The sequence below is a fragment of the Echinops telfairi genome, unplaced genomic scaffold, assembly GCF_000313985.2.
Source record: "Echinops telfairi isolate 266 unplaced genomic scaffold, ASM31398v2 ScPeMD7_2;HRSCAF=8, whole genome shotgun sequence".
In the NCBI taxonomy this organism is placed as follows: domain Eukaryota; kingdom Metazoa; phylum Chordata; class Mammalia; order Afrosoricida; family Tenrecidae; genus Echinops; species Echinops telfairi.
Window position 1 is genome coordinate 61,875,484 of NW_022103898.1, and position 14,228 is coordinate 61,889,711.

At 46.9% G+C, this 14,228-nt stretch overlaps 1 protein-coding gene across 2 annotated transcripts in view; it reads left to right on the forward strand.

Annotated features, from left to right (window-relative positions):
• PTPRB (protein tyrosine phosphatase receptor type B) overlaps positions 1–14,228 on the forward strand; it is a 124,929-nt gene that overhangs the window by 85,873 nt on the left and 24,828 nt on the right. For both annotated transcript variants that reach the window (XM_045291892.1, XM_045291897.1), the window contains 6 exons: positions 3,472–3,735; positions 5,064–5,327; positions 5,919–6,200; positions 7,108–7,386; positions 7,916–8,065; positions 11,097–11,340. In XM_045291892.1, coding sequence (XP_045147827.1) covers positions 3,472–3,735; positions 5,064–5,327; positions 5,919–6,200; positions 7,108–7,386; positions 7,916–8,065; positions 11,097–11,340 — 1,483 coding nt within the window. The remainder of the gene's footprint in view (positions 1–3,471; positions 3,736–5,063; positions 5,328–5,918; positions 6,201–7,107; positions 7,387–7,915; positions 8,066–11,096; positions 11,341–14,228) is intronic.

A 14,228-nucleotide genomic window follows, 5' to 3' on the forward strand; every position in this document is an offset into this window, starting at 1 on the left:
TCCCCAGAAGGGTGTGTGTGTGAGTGTGTGTGTGTGTGTGTGTGCGCGCGCACGCGCACGCGCGCGCGCACTTTAAACAATTTTCAGCCAGAGTGGTGGTGGTGGTGATAGTGGGGTGTGTGTGTGCTTTAAACAATTTTCAGCCAGAGTAGTGGTGGCTGTAATACAGGTAATAAATAGTCCCTTAAAAAGAACAAATTAGATGCCAATAGGGATTGATTGAGTGGAGAAGAGATCATGTATTCATTATTCAGTACTACTGTCTGCTAAGCATGGTTCTGAATTCTAGATATTCAGGAATGAACAAGATGCAGACTCAGGGCTCTGAAGCAGACATTCCAGTAGGGGAGAAAGACAATAACGAATGCGTAAAAGACATAGTCAGTTACAAACCAGTGGCCGGGGAGTTGGCGCTAGCTCATGGTAGCTCCCGAGTGTCAGAGTCTCCACAGGGTTGTCAGTAGCCAATTTTTGAAAACAGATCTCCAGACCTATCTTCCAAGACCCTTTTGCATGTATTCAAACCTCCAATGTTTCAATTAGCAACAGAGTGTGTTAAATATTGACATCACCCAAAGAATCTTTTCATAGGCTTATCATAAATATCAAGGAGAACATTAAAACAGGGAAGGTGAATAATAACTATTGGCAAACTGCAATTTGAGACAGTATAGTCTTCAAAGACTCCATTCATAAAGTGACTTTTAACTAAAAATGTGAGAGCCATGCAGACATTGCTCAGGCTAGCCCAGGACCAGGCAGCGTTTCCTTCAGTTGAACATGGAGTCACTATGGGTGGGAACTGACTGAAAGGCACCTAACAGAAACAACAACAACAACAACAACAACAACAACAACGTCCTAAGCAAAAGGGAAAGAAGGATTCTGAGACAGGGACCTGCCTGGCTTGTTGGAGGAACAATAAGACAAGCGGTCTGACTGAAATAGAGAGAGTAACGAACATGAGTGAGTGGGAAAGATGTGACCCAAGGGCAGTAGTGATGAGGGAACAACTGTTGTTAGAGAAAGGAGAAAGACCGACAGCTGAATCATGCAGGGCCCCTGGGAAGGAGAGTGCATATAATCAATGAATACTTCTGCCGTCTTGAAGGTAGCATTTGGTGGTTGAGTGGATCGTAGGAGGAGGAGAGAAGATTCCAAAGTTTCTACCTAGGACGCCTAGGGTAGACTGTGATGCTATTCGAGGGAACAGGAGGAGGAGGAGGAGGTGTTAAGGAGAATATACAGCATTCAGTTGTGTTGTGAGTTTGAGCGTCTGGATGCTGTGCAGAGAATGGTGACCACGGTATGGCAATATGGATCCTGGATGCTGTGCAGAGAATGGTGACCACGGTATGGCAATATGGATCCTGAGCTCAGAAGAGAAGTGAGCTGGAAGTAAAGATTTGGACACAAATACTAGTAAAATCCATAAAAGTGCATGAGAGTGATAGCTCATATTGTATTTCAGAATATGAAGGAACAAGGAATGGAACCAGGGAAAATACTAATATTTACAGCTAATATTTAAGGGTATGGTAAGAGACCAGTTAAGGCCTCCTAACAGTAAGTGGAGTGGGGAGAACACTCAAGAAACCAAGAGAGCAGTCCTGTTCTGTTTCACCCCATATCTAGTGCAGTGACTCTCAACCTGTGGGTCGCACCCCCTTTGGGGTCAAACGACCCTTTCACGGGTCACCTAAGACCATTGGAAAACACATATCTCCTCCATCCATCTCCAAGCAGGTCCGCCCACATGCAGATACGCCCACATACGAGGCCCCGGTGTGAAGACTATTAGCCATGCTACACCATGCTTCAAGACAAAATTTCATTTATTTGTCATTAGAACTATTTCACAATATATAATTACATATCATTTTTGTGATGAATCACTATGCTTTAATGATGTTCAATTTGTAACAATGAAAATACATCCTGCATATCAGATATTTACATGACAATTCATGACAGTAGCAAAATTACTATTATGAAGTAGCAACAAAAATAATGTTATGGTTGCTGAGGAACTGTATGAAAGGGTCACGGCATTAGGAAGGTTGAGAATCACTGTGACTTCCACAGAATAAGCAAGCTAGTCATTCTAGTGTCACTTGATCAATTCACCAATCCACTCACTGCCATCGACTCAGTTCTGGATCGTAGTGACCTTATAGGATAGGGCAGAACTGCCTGCCCCAGTGGGTTTCTAAGACTAACTCCTCATGGGAGTAGAAAGCCTCTTTCTCCTGCAGAATGGCTGGTGGTTTTGAACTACTGACCTTCCAGTTAGCAGCCCAACTCATAGCCCACTATTTCACCAGGGCTCCAAGTTACCACCAGTAGCACATGTTGGCTGGGCTGCTAACCACGCAGTCAGCAGTTCAAAACCACCAGCTGCTCCATGGGAGAAAGATGAGGCTTTCGAGGCCCATAAAGAGTCTTGGAAACCCACAGGGGCCACCCTGCACTGTCTTTGGGGGTGGCTACGAGTCGTTGACTTGAGGGCAATGAGCTTGAGTTTTGAGCCTTCAAGGCCAAAGGGATTATAAACTCTGGATATAAAACCTCCTCTCTTTTCAAAATGCTTTTAGTTTGATCCCCTTGTCTACCTTCCCCCCTCATCCTTGAATCAAACTTCATCTTTCTTTTCCACCCATTTTCTTCTCCCCTTAAATGGCCATTTCTTAGCTCACACTGGCACTCAGAGATACACATTTTTGATCTCTGGTTTATTTCTTAGTTCGAGAAACACATTTAGCCACACAGATCTAAATCAATATTTAGCAGACACCAGCAAAATGTCTGCAAACACAATTTTCCACTCATTCCTTGTTGATTCGGGGTTGTTTCCCCTGTCCTTCACACATGCAGTTCATTATGTACCAATTCTACTTGGAAAAATAATGCTTCAGTAATTATGTGGTATCATGACCAGCATTCTTGAACATCAGCCTATGCAATGTGATGAAAATAAAAGTGTTTGAAGAGGGATTAATTCAGTAAAGTGCAAGGGCCAGATGGACAAGATCAGAGACTTGACCCTGCTGGAAGGGTGAGACATCATCTGACCCTGTAGTTGTGAGACCTGGAAAACCTACACACACACACACACACACACACACACACACACACACACACACCACACCACACCACAGTAACTGAGCCCTAGTGCAGACATGTTAAAATAAATCAGGATCTCTGGGTATGATGTCCTAGCATTGTCTTTTATTATTAGTAGTAGTAGTAATCGTAGTATTTTCAGTATCAGTGATCCACAGAAATCCACATTTCTTTGTAGTGGGGAAGTCAGTGAAATCAACATGTCTTAAAAGCAAGGACCATGTGTTTTAATGGCACCGGGTTGCCATTTGTCCCATCAGCTTTGGGTACATCCCACCACGCATGACCCTTGGGTTGTCAGGACCGATCCAAACCTGCTCTCACTCCCTTGCTCTCTGGTGTTTGCAGTGCCTGCAGCTGTGACCAACCTGAGGATCACAGAGAATTCCACTGGACACCTGTCCTTCAGCTGGACCACCTCGGAGGGGGAGCTCAGCTGGTACAACATCTTCCTGTACAACCCAGATAGAACTCTCCAGAAGAGATCTCAGGTTGAGCCACACATTCAGAGCTTCTCTTTCCGGAACTTGCTCCAAGGCCGGATGTACAAGATAGTGATTGTAACTCACAGCGGAGAGCTGTCCAGTGAGTCTTTCATATTTGGCAGAACCGGTAAGACCCAGTGGTGGGCAGTCGGGAACAGCCAGGGAATTGTCTCATGTTCACTGGCTTTCCCTTAATTTGTCCATCGTTTCTGATGCTATCCAGTGTGTAGCTTTATAGGAACTGTGTGACCTTCAGGGTCTGGGGTCCCCAACTCAACCTTCGGTTATATGTAGGAATCGGTGGTGACCATCGTTTGCACTGGCTTCACTTGCTTTGCTGGCATGGACTCCATGGATGAAGCAAACGGCTAAATGTTCAACGAACCCAAAGATTAGTAGGGGCCTGACCCCGTGCAGAGGTGCCTCAGAAGAAAGGCCGGGGGTCTGCTTCTTCACGGTCACGTCCATGAACCCTTATGGACCAGTGCTGCTCTACATCCTTTGGGATCACTCGTGCAACGCAGGCCTCGTGGGGTTCGAGGAGCCCTGTTGGCGTAGTGGTTTCATGTCGGGCTGCAGTTCACAAGGCCAGTGGTTCAAAACCACCAGCTTCTCCTCAGGAGAAAAATGGGGCTTTTTACCCCCATTAACTCTTAAGTCTTGGAAACTCACAAGGGCAGTCCTACTCTGTCCTATAGGATTGCTATGAGCCGGCACCGTCTTGATGGCAGGGAATTCAGGGTTTTCTGGTCATGGGGTTTGATGACAAGAACTCTGCTTCCTCTGGTTGCTGGCCCCTCGCTTTCTAAAGGGAAGTAAAAAGCACAGCAATAACTCTAGACCAGACAAAGAATGGCCTGTGTGTTACTGCTTTTCAGGCCGCTGGCCCTCTGGATCCCTTCTCCTCCTTGCTAACTTATTGATATGTAAATGTCCTCCCACCCAAACACCAATAACTTAGGGTACAGTTGTCTTCAATTTCCAATAGTCTCCACACCTACAGTGTGACTACCTTGATACACTGGTAGACAGGGCTGTTAACTCTCCCTTTCCAAAATGAGGTTGGACCAATGTATGTTTTTATAAAGGGGCCCCTACAGAGCAGAGCCAACCTGGGAGGGCCTGTGATGAACTTTTCCAGGGCCTCTTACAATAAGCTAAGAGAGAAACTGGCCTGCCCAGCAGTAATTACTCCTGAAGGAAGGTTTCATTATATGTGTTTAGCAGAGCAGATGTAGCAAGCACATAAAAGCCACTGGCTAGTGTGTTTCACTTAAGTTTAATTTATTCCACGTCTCAAGAGATAAAACACTTGGCCCTAAGCTTCTGTAGCCTACAACACAGGGGCAAGACCTGACTTGACAATTCATTTATCTACTGAAACCACCTCATGTTTTCTAGCCAATCCCTTTGTTGCCGTTTTGTTCTCAGTCAACGTTTTTCCTTCCATTTTAGTCCCAGCCTCAGTGAGTAACCTCAAGGGGTCCAATCGGAACATGACGGACAGCCTGTGGTTCAGCTGGAGTCCAGCGTCTGGGGACTTCGACTTTTATGAGCTGATTCTCTACCACCCCAATGGCACGAAGAAGGAAAACTGGAAAGACAAGCACCTGACCGAGTGGCGTTTCCACCGCCTGGTTCCCGGACGAAAGTACACACTGTGTGTGATAACTCACAGTGGGGATCTCACCAACAAGATCACCAGCGAGAGCAGAACGGGTAGGCCGCTTAGTTACTGATGGCCAACTGATCACAGTAGTGGCCAGAAATAAAATCAATAATGACAGGTTATACCACCCCAGGGCTTGGGGAGGCCCAGTGGTACCGTGAGTGCTGGACACAACCTTTGGTCAGAAGCTCTAGGTGAAGCTGGGAAAGCTCGTAAGCACACAAAGCCTCACTGTCATCTTAAAGGAAGGGTCATCGTGCCCCTGAGTACGATGTCTTCTTAGGTGCAGTGCTTCCTAGTCATCTGTGTGTCTCGGCATGCGTAGGGAGTATTCATATCTGTGTGTTGTACTGTGTGCATCGATGAGCAAGGCTATCTACGCCTGGACATCAGGGCCTGTGAATTCAACTCTTCCACCCCCAATCTGAGTCAACACTTCCACACACTGGGGAATTGAGGACAAAGTACATTTTTAAAATGTGAGGACATGGTGTTGCACTTGCTACACATTCTCCAAATGGAGGGCCCCATATTATCTCTTGACACAGAGCCTATGAACAGCACGTCTGGCTTCACTCAGCCACCCTTATTTGCTTATGTCATAACATGGATGTAATTTCCCCCCTTTCTCTTCCATATAGCCCCAAGTCCTCCCAGCCTTATGACATTCGCTGATGTGGCAAACACGTCCCTGGCTATCACGTGGAAAGTGCCCCCGGACTGGACAGACTACGATGACTTTGAGCTGCAGTGGTTCCCCAAAGACGCCCTCACTGTCTTCAACCCCTACAGCAGCAGAAAGTCTGAAGGACGCATTGTGTATGGTCTTCACCCGGGAAGATCCTATCAATTCAGTGTCAAGACTGTAAGCGGCGATTCCTGGAAAACCTACAGTAAACCAATTTTTGGATCCGTGCGGACAAGTATGACAAGCTTTGTCACTTGGGGGTTTCAGTTAGAGAGACAGGAAGTTATGGGTTGCCACATCTTGTTCTTGGTTTAAATCTACATTTTTACTTGAGATGAATTGGATCTAAATTTAGGCAGAAGCTTACAGAGACTTGCTCATTCATTCATCATTAACAACAATTAATAAAACAGGAATAATCTCTATCCTCATGCAGCTTATAAAGAGGTGGGAGATGCTATTATTAAACAGTTCCACTTGATGAAGGAAATAAATGGTTCTGTGGAAACACTTGATAGAAGCATCTAATTCAATACGAGTGGGACTTCCTTGAAGAAGAAACCTCTATGTCAAAACTTAAAGAAAGAGTAGACGTCATCAGATGGTAGAAAAGAAAGCAATGGAGACTCATGCAGGGGGAGAGAATAAAACAGTTCAAACCCCACGGAAAAGTGAAAGATCTGTTAAGAGAGGAGCAGAACGAAGTTCAATTGATCAGAGATGGGACATGGAGGTGTTAAGTAACTTGTCCAAAAATTCATCACAACAGTGCACAAAAAGAACCCACAGTAAGTGGCATTTGAATCCAGGAAGACCAAGCTGTATTTAAACAATCACATTACCCTGCCTCGCCTTCTATCTGATGTCTGCCACTCGATTCCAGTGTCCATATGTGCCCTGGAGTCTCTAATCATACTGGCCCCTGGTGACCAAGAAAGGGAAAGCATTTGACCTCTAATCTCCAGCTTCTCCCAGTGGCGCCTGGCAGGCAGGAATTCCCTTGGGAGGCCCACAAGAAAAAAAAAACCAATCCAAATGAAGTTTGAGAACATTTAGTTAGGACTTAGAGGGAGGTAGACCACAGGAGCTGAGAACAAATCTAGCTCATGAAGTTCCCGTGTCGCTTCCTCTCTTTCTCCTAGAGCCGGACAAAATACTGAACTTGCACTGCCGGCCTCAGAACTCCACTGCCATCGCCTGCTCCTGGATCCCTCCCGATTCGGACTTTGATGGGTACAGCATTGAGTGTCGGAAAATGGACACACAAGAAGTTGAGTTTTCCAGAAAGCTGGAGAAAGAAAAATCTCTGCTCAACATCATGATGCTAGTGCCTCACAAGAGGTACCTGGTGTCCATCAAGGTGCAGTCGGCCGGCATGACCAGCGACGTGGTTGAGGACAGCACCATCACAATGATAGACCGTAAGCATCCCGGGATGTCCACACCCCTCTCGGTCGGTCGTACCCACCACCACTCGCCAGCTGCCCCCCCGGCTCCATTTCACACTGGGAGTCTTGTTGCTCCTTGCAGACCAGGGTCCCACATCCTCCCTGACATGGAGACAGCTCTCAGTGTAAAGTACCCCGGCAGCAAACAAGGCAAGTGATGTTAAAGTACCAGAATGAGAGGATTTAAATCCATCACTTTGCCTGATATACCTCGGGCGATAATGGAGCTTGTAAGCCATTTAAAGCAGCAACTGCAGGATATCCTGCTGAGGAGCTGCCTCGTTCACCGTGCTTACGGTGCCCCTGGCAAGCCACTTCCTCGGCTGCTTCCCTTCAGGAGAGGGGGAGGAAGGTGTCTTGATTACGATCGTTAGACACACACGTGCACACACTCTCTCTGTCTGATGTGGGCGAGTGGAGAATTTCATTTCACCCACTGTTGTTTATCACCTGAAAGCAGAGTTGTGACCTCTCGTGGTTCCTTCCCCACCCACTTGTCCAGGCCCCCCTCCGCCACCTCCACATATCCGTGTGAATAAAAAGGATGTGCTAATTAGCCAGTCCTCCATCAACTTCACTTTCAACTGCAGCTGGTTCAGTGACACCAATGGAGCCGTGAAGTACTTCACCGTGGTGGTGCGAGAGGCTGATGGTAAGTTTCCTGAACTGACTCTGCTGTTAGATACAGGACTGCTTTTTCAAGGGCTCTCCTTCAAATTCTTAAGAGGAGAAAACTTACTTTTTGTACATACCATTTAGATCCCTCTGCTGAAAGCAATGTGATGTAACAAGAAATTGTTCAAAGGCTCTTTAAGTAGTAATAAAATACTATCTGCTAGGCTTACTGGTTACGTGAGAAAAGAATAACGATAGGAACCACAGTGATCACAATAAAGGGGTCTGGGCATCCCTACCACGGGCCAGGCACCGTTTGAAATTCACTCCACTTCTTGCTCGTTCAGCCTTCACAATAACCCTGTGAGGACAATGCCAATATTTTTTAATGAATCAGGACCTAAAGCACAAAAATATTAAGTCATGTAGTCAAAGTAACAAAGCTTGTAGTTAGGTGGAAACATTATAAACTGCTTGGATTACATCTCCAATACCTCAACCAACCACAGTCCCAAACCACCCCCCAATTCACACAAACACGGAGGAAGCATTAGGACGATCATGTAAGGTACCCCTCCTTGTCTCTACTGAATGTTGAATCGTTTCACTTGCTAGTTTCCTCAGTGACTCAACATTTAATTCCATACGGAGCCAATACTAGGTAATAAGAACAGCATGCTATTATAACCCGTGAATCTGCCCGTGAGAGTGGATTGTGTTGGCATTTGTCAGCTCTCCTACGGCAGTTGTTTTTGAGGGGCCAAACCCCACTGTCATCAAGTCAGTGCCAACTCATAGGGACCACATGCCTACAAATGGACTTGCCATTCAGGACTTGTGCATCATGTCACCAAAAGAGAGCCGTGAGTCGAATGGCATTACTCACGTTCCACCTTCCTTATATTTCTCAAAAGTGTTTAGTGGGTTGTACATGAGTTTCTTAAGCATCTCTGATCCCCTGGACCCATTTGTGGGCAAGGGGGAAACTACAAGTCTGGCCAACAGCAAAATAATCTCAACACAAAATTGTGTTTTAGTTTCATGAAGTATCTAACAGTCCATGTGCTTTTAAATGTTATTTGACTTTAACAAGCTCAGTGGTTCTCAACCTTCCTAATGCCACAACCCTTTAATATAGTTCCTCGTGTGGTGGTGGCCCCCAACCATAAAATTATTTTCATTGCTACTTTATAACTGTAATTTTGATACTGTTATTAATTAGGCGATCCCTGTGAAAGGGTCATTGGACCCCTATCACAACCCACAGGTTGAGAACCGCTGACCAAGCTAGTAAATCATTAATAATGGCCGAGGTCAGCTGTGTAGCCCAGATTGCCTCACACCTCATAATTGGAGATAAATGTGTGAACTGTGGAGTTGTGATTTAGTTAGGCTGTGATAGGTTTTACCTAATGAAAGGGGGAGCTTCAAAATGTGCGTGAAAAATTTTTCATGTATTTTCATTCTATTTTTTAATACACTCTTTGAGGCCCCCCTTGTATAAGGTAGTGGCAAAGAATAAATCATTCATCTAAGTGAAGTGTCAACTAAGGCCACATAGAAGAAGCACACCAGCCTCTGTGTCCCCAAAAGGGACATGCTACTCTTTCATAATAAATGTCTACCACCTGTCTGAGTCCTCATTATGTAAGCATCATGGATTAGATTATGCACCACACCCAGACAGGTCGGCTAACATCACAAAGGGGTCTTCCTGGCCTGCCCAGTCCCTACACAAGAGGCACCTCATTGGTATAAACCCTCAGGTGTAGTCTGGAGACCACACCCAAAAAATGCAACCCCTGAGCAAGTCCCAAGGTCTCTTAGGAATCAAAGGCAATGATCAAACTTGAGGAAGAAAGTTAATGTAAGGCCCACACCAAGTCTTACTCATTTTGAGCCAATTTTATTAAACAAGAGTTCAAAATACAGCAATGAGCTCCTATAGTACCCCTCCTTGAAGTTCATTGTGAGTGGTATCTTATCCCTATAATATTTATCTTCCTAATTGTGCTTTCCTTCAGCTAACATCAAAACTAGCTTGCAGTGCCAAAACACACAGTGGGCTGAAGTGGATGGGAAGAGTTCTGGGAAGTGTTCTGAAAGATGGGCCAAATGCAAGCCAGGGTAAACTGCACTCAAGATAACAGGGAGCTATGTTCAGAGCAGTGCTCTGACTGGACATGTGGAACGTGCCTTGCAGGGTGCACTGCTCTGGCCTGGGACATGGTTTCGCTTATCTTTAACCTGCTTCCCAGGTCAGAGAGATTTCCTTATTAGCTCAGCTACAATGGTTGTTGGCAAGGTAGAGTGCTTATCCAAATGCCTGGCGTCAGGGGACGTCTTATCATTTGTTTGGTGCAAGAAGTTGCCCTCCCTCTTCCCCGTATATATACAGATACACACACACACTGCACATTTTGTGTCCTGGAAAATGATGATGATCATAACAATGCTGATGCTGTTGATTAGTGTGTGTGTGTACGTGCATACACACGATAGAACAACTCTATAGAATTTCTATTGGTGGGACTCTTGTTTTCTATTTTAATAAACTATTTTATGGGCACCTAAATCCACATCAGGGCATAATCCTTATGCGTATATATTCCCAGGTCTTTTGCCCACAGAGCAACTGGATGGGTTTGAGCTACTAAACTTAAGGTTAACCACCAAGCACTTAGTCGCTGTGCTACCAGCGCTGTGTGTGTGTATTCTTTATGTCCATGTCAATGAAAATTGATTAAGTGAAGGGAATTTCCCAGTAGCATTTTGATGTCACAGAACCTGTACTGCTCTGAGGCGCCCTGGTGGAGCAGAGGTTGAGCTGCGACCTTTAGTGGGTCAACTGATCAAAACCACCGGCAGCTCCAGGAGAGAAGGGCTGGGATACTCCCCTAAACAGTTGGGGGAAGTCTCCACGAGTCAGCCTTGACTCGATGGCAAGCGGAGGTCTGCTCTGAGGCTAGGCTAGAGATAGCAAGTGAGGAGGAGGCAGCTTTCAACACCCGGTTCGCCATCACGGAAGCACTGCAGTCACAAGCGGGTCCCTGGTGTCCTCTCCCCAGGCAACGATGAGCTGAAGCCAGCACAACGGCACCCTCTGCCCACCTACCTGGAATACCGGCACAACTCCTCCATTCGAGTCTATCAGACCGATTATTTTGCAAGCAAATGTGCTGAAAGTCCCGACAGCAACTACAAGAGTTTTCACATTAAGCTTGGAGCAGAGATGGAGAGCCTGGGTGGAAAATGTGATCCAAATCAGCAAAGGTTTTGTGACGGACCACTGAAACCTCGCACTGCCTACAGGTGAGATGTATTGCCGTCATTTTGCTAGCAGAGACAGACCTGTTCCGTCACTGGGCGCTAGGCTACCTGGACATCTGATGTGCATGAGCGTCTGTAGATTAATGACATCAATTCACAGGCAGTGTGTAAACAGGCTCTTCAGGGTATAGCAATAGCTGCGGTTTATTATGTGAAGAAGAGATGGAAGATTCTTAGCCTATGGCTCTTTCTCCTACAACTTCTTTAATAGGGTTAAAATCAATTGTTATGTTAACTGCTGTGGGGATGTCTGGGGAGAAAGACTAAGTTAGGCAGACAGGAGCAATGTTAGGCTGGGTCGTCCACTTTCAATGAGTACATGAATTACTTATTTGTTTTGGTGGGATCAAATTATTTATTTATTTTGGTGGGATCAAAAGAAAAAGCACCCAGCAGTCCACTTGCAGCTCTTGGAGCGAAAGGGACATCCTTTCCTCCTCCTAGGGTGGCAGGAGACAAGGAGCTACTGTTTGGCCAAAGCCACAGCCAGCCCTGCTGCATGCAACAACCCTCCCAGCCCTAGGAAATGGCTGTGTTCTTGGTCTGCACTGTGCTCCCTCAAAGCTAGCTCAAGCAGAAGTCCCCAGCATCCCCAACTAGGTCCACGAGAGAAAGAAAACCTGGCAACCAGCTTGCATATAAGGCTACCGGTGTCCAAGCTGATCACGGCTCTGGAGGATCTGCCATCTGTGCAGGGTGTTGACAGAGCTGGTGTACAGCCAGTATCACAGCCAACTGGGATCCCGCTGGACCAGTGTCTATGGTGCTTGGTCCCTGCCCAGGACGTGGGTCTCAGCCCCAAACCATTTCTGTCCGAGTCCTCAGGAGTCTCTGACATGGCCCCACACCTGGGAGACTCCTTTGCTGCTCCCTCCTAGCAACAAGGATGAGCATGTGGTTTTACGAAGAACTCTGACGAGATCTGGCTGCCCAGGACTCACCGTGCACTGGCTACTGCCACCCCAGCTGAGGTGAGACCTTCTGAGTAAACACCTGCACGCTTATGAGTGGTGTTTACTTCAAAAGGGACCCTAGGAGCCTATGTTCTGGAAGGAAAAATAATGAGTGTCAGAGTCGCACTGTGCTCATTAGTTTCCAAGGCCTGTCGTTTCAGAAACAGATCACCAGGCCTTTGGGGTCCCCCTGGGTGGACTTAGACCCCCAGCCTTTCCCTCAGTAGCTGAGCACCTTAGCGATTTGCTCTTCCCAGGGATATTGGCTATATGAAGATGGTGAGGTCTCTGAGAGAGCAGAGGAGGCACCTGAGGGAAATGGGCCCCCTGGGGCCCTTCACACCTGTAAAGCTGGGAATCGCCCACCTCTTCTGTGTGTTGGGCTCAATGAAATTGGAGCAAGAGTCTGTGAAGTACAGCTCGGTCTTTCTGGTTAGGAAGTCGCCACTATGTCCATGTGTTTGCTTGCTTGCTTTTGGCGAGGCAAAGAGAGGCATGGACTCGTGACTATATTGAAGTGAGAGAGTCAGGAGCTGTAGAAGGTTCACATCTGGACCAGAGCCCACCAGCGTCCCAGCAGGCACCCGCCCTGCCCCTTTCAGCTGCCCAGGTGCGGTGGAGAGTGCCTGGATTTGTGTTCTGGCTCTGGTGCTCTTTTGTATGGCGCGATTTTGTACACAGCATTTCTATTCTCAATGCTCGCTTTTTTGGATCTGCCAACCCGTCTGGCATTGTCCTCAGGAGTGATGTCTGCGATCCATCAAACCGAGTGAGGTCCCTTTCAGATCAAGAGTGTCTGAGAGATCCCACGCACTTACAGAAGCAGGTCCAGATTCCTGAGCTGAGTACACAAAGCCCTCGAGCTCTCCCTTCTGCCTCCCTCCGCAGCCTCCTCTCCCACCATCTGCCCCAAGAACTCCCTGCCCTTTTCCTAGTCTTCCATCCTCAGAGTTCCCTTGAAGGAGGGTGGCTCTCTCAGACTTTCTATCTTGGAGCATTTGCATATTCTCTTCTTTCCAAAATGGGATGGCCTCCACTTCCCCGCCTAGCTGGGGAAGTCCTCCTTACCTTTTGATAGCCAGCCCAGTCCTCACGGAGCCTTCCACCACATCCACGGCCACCCATGCCACGTGCACCCAGCCACTACACCCCTCTACAGCTGCATTTACCAGGGACTTTTAAGCCTTTGGGTAATTGCTTGCCCCCTTCACTAGACTGAGAGAGCTAGGAGGGGAAACAGCCCTGTCATTGGCACCAACTATTTGACACCAAAGAAGCACTCATTAAATGTTGCATGACCAAGGTGAGAGTCAAGGTGCTCTAGGAAAGGTACACATCCTTCTCATAGCTTCATCAGCTCGTGCCATGCATAATTCTCTTCTAGAACAAAGATGTACTTATACATTTCATTCAACCTGTTAAACACATGCCGGGCAGATGATGCTTGCTAAGAAGGGTGCATGCTTTCCCTGCGCATGCGGAGGGGCCTCTTGTGTGGTGGCCGCTGAACTCTGCCTGGGCAACATCAGACTGCTGTCTGTCTCTAGGGGACCGTCACAGCGATCTTCACCTGCTATCAGTCATGGCTGACCCAAAGAGAACAGGTAGACAGGACAGAGCAAGGGAAAAGTGAATTGGAAAGGAAGGAACATTTGGGAACAGCTAGGTTTAGCTGAGAGGCAAGTTTATGATGACAGTAAGTGTAATGTTGTCCCATCCATTGTTGGATGACCAGTGGCCCTTGTTGCATAGGGAAAGAAAAGGTGTGAACCGTTCTGGGTGGGAGGCAGTGTGGAAGTTAGGAAAAGGTGATGTGGTTGTGTTTCCATTGTAAATAGAACAGCAACGTGACCACTGTCAGGAAGGCAGCTTCTCCGGACCTCAGCTTCCTTGAATGCAGGAAATGCAACCGTGACC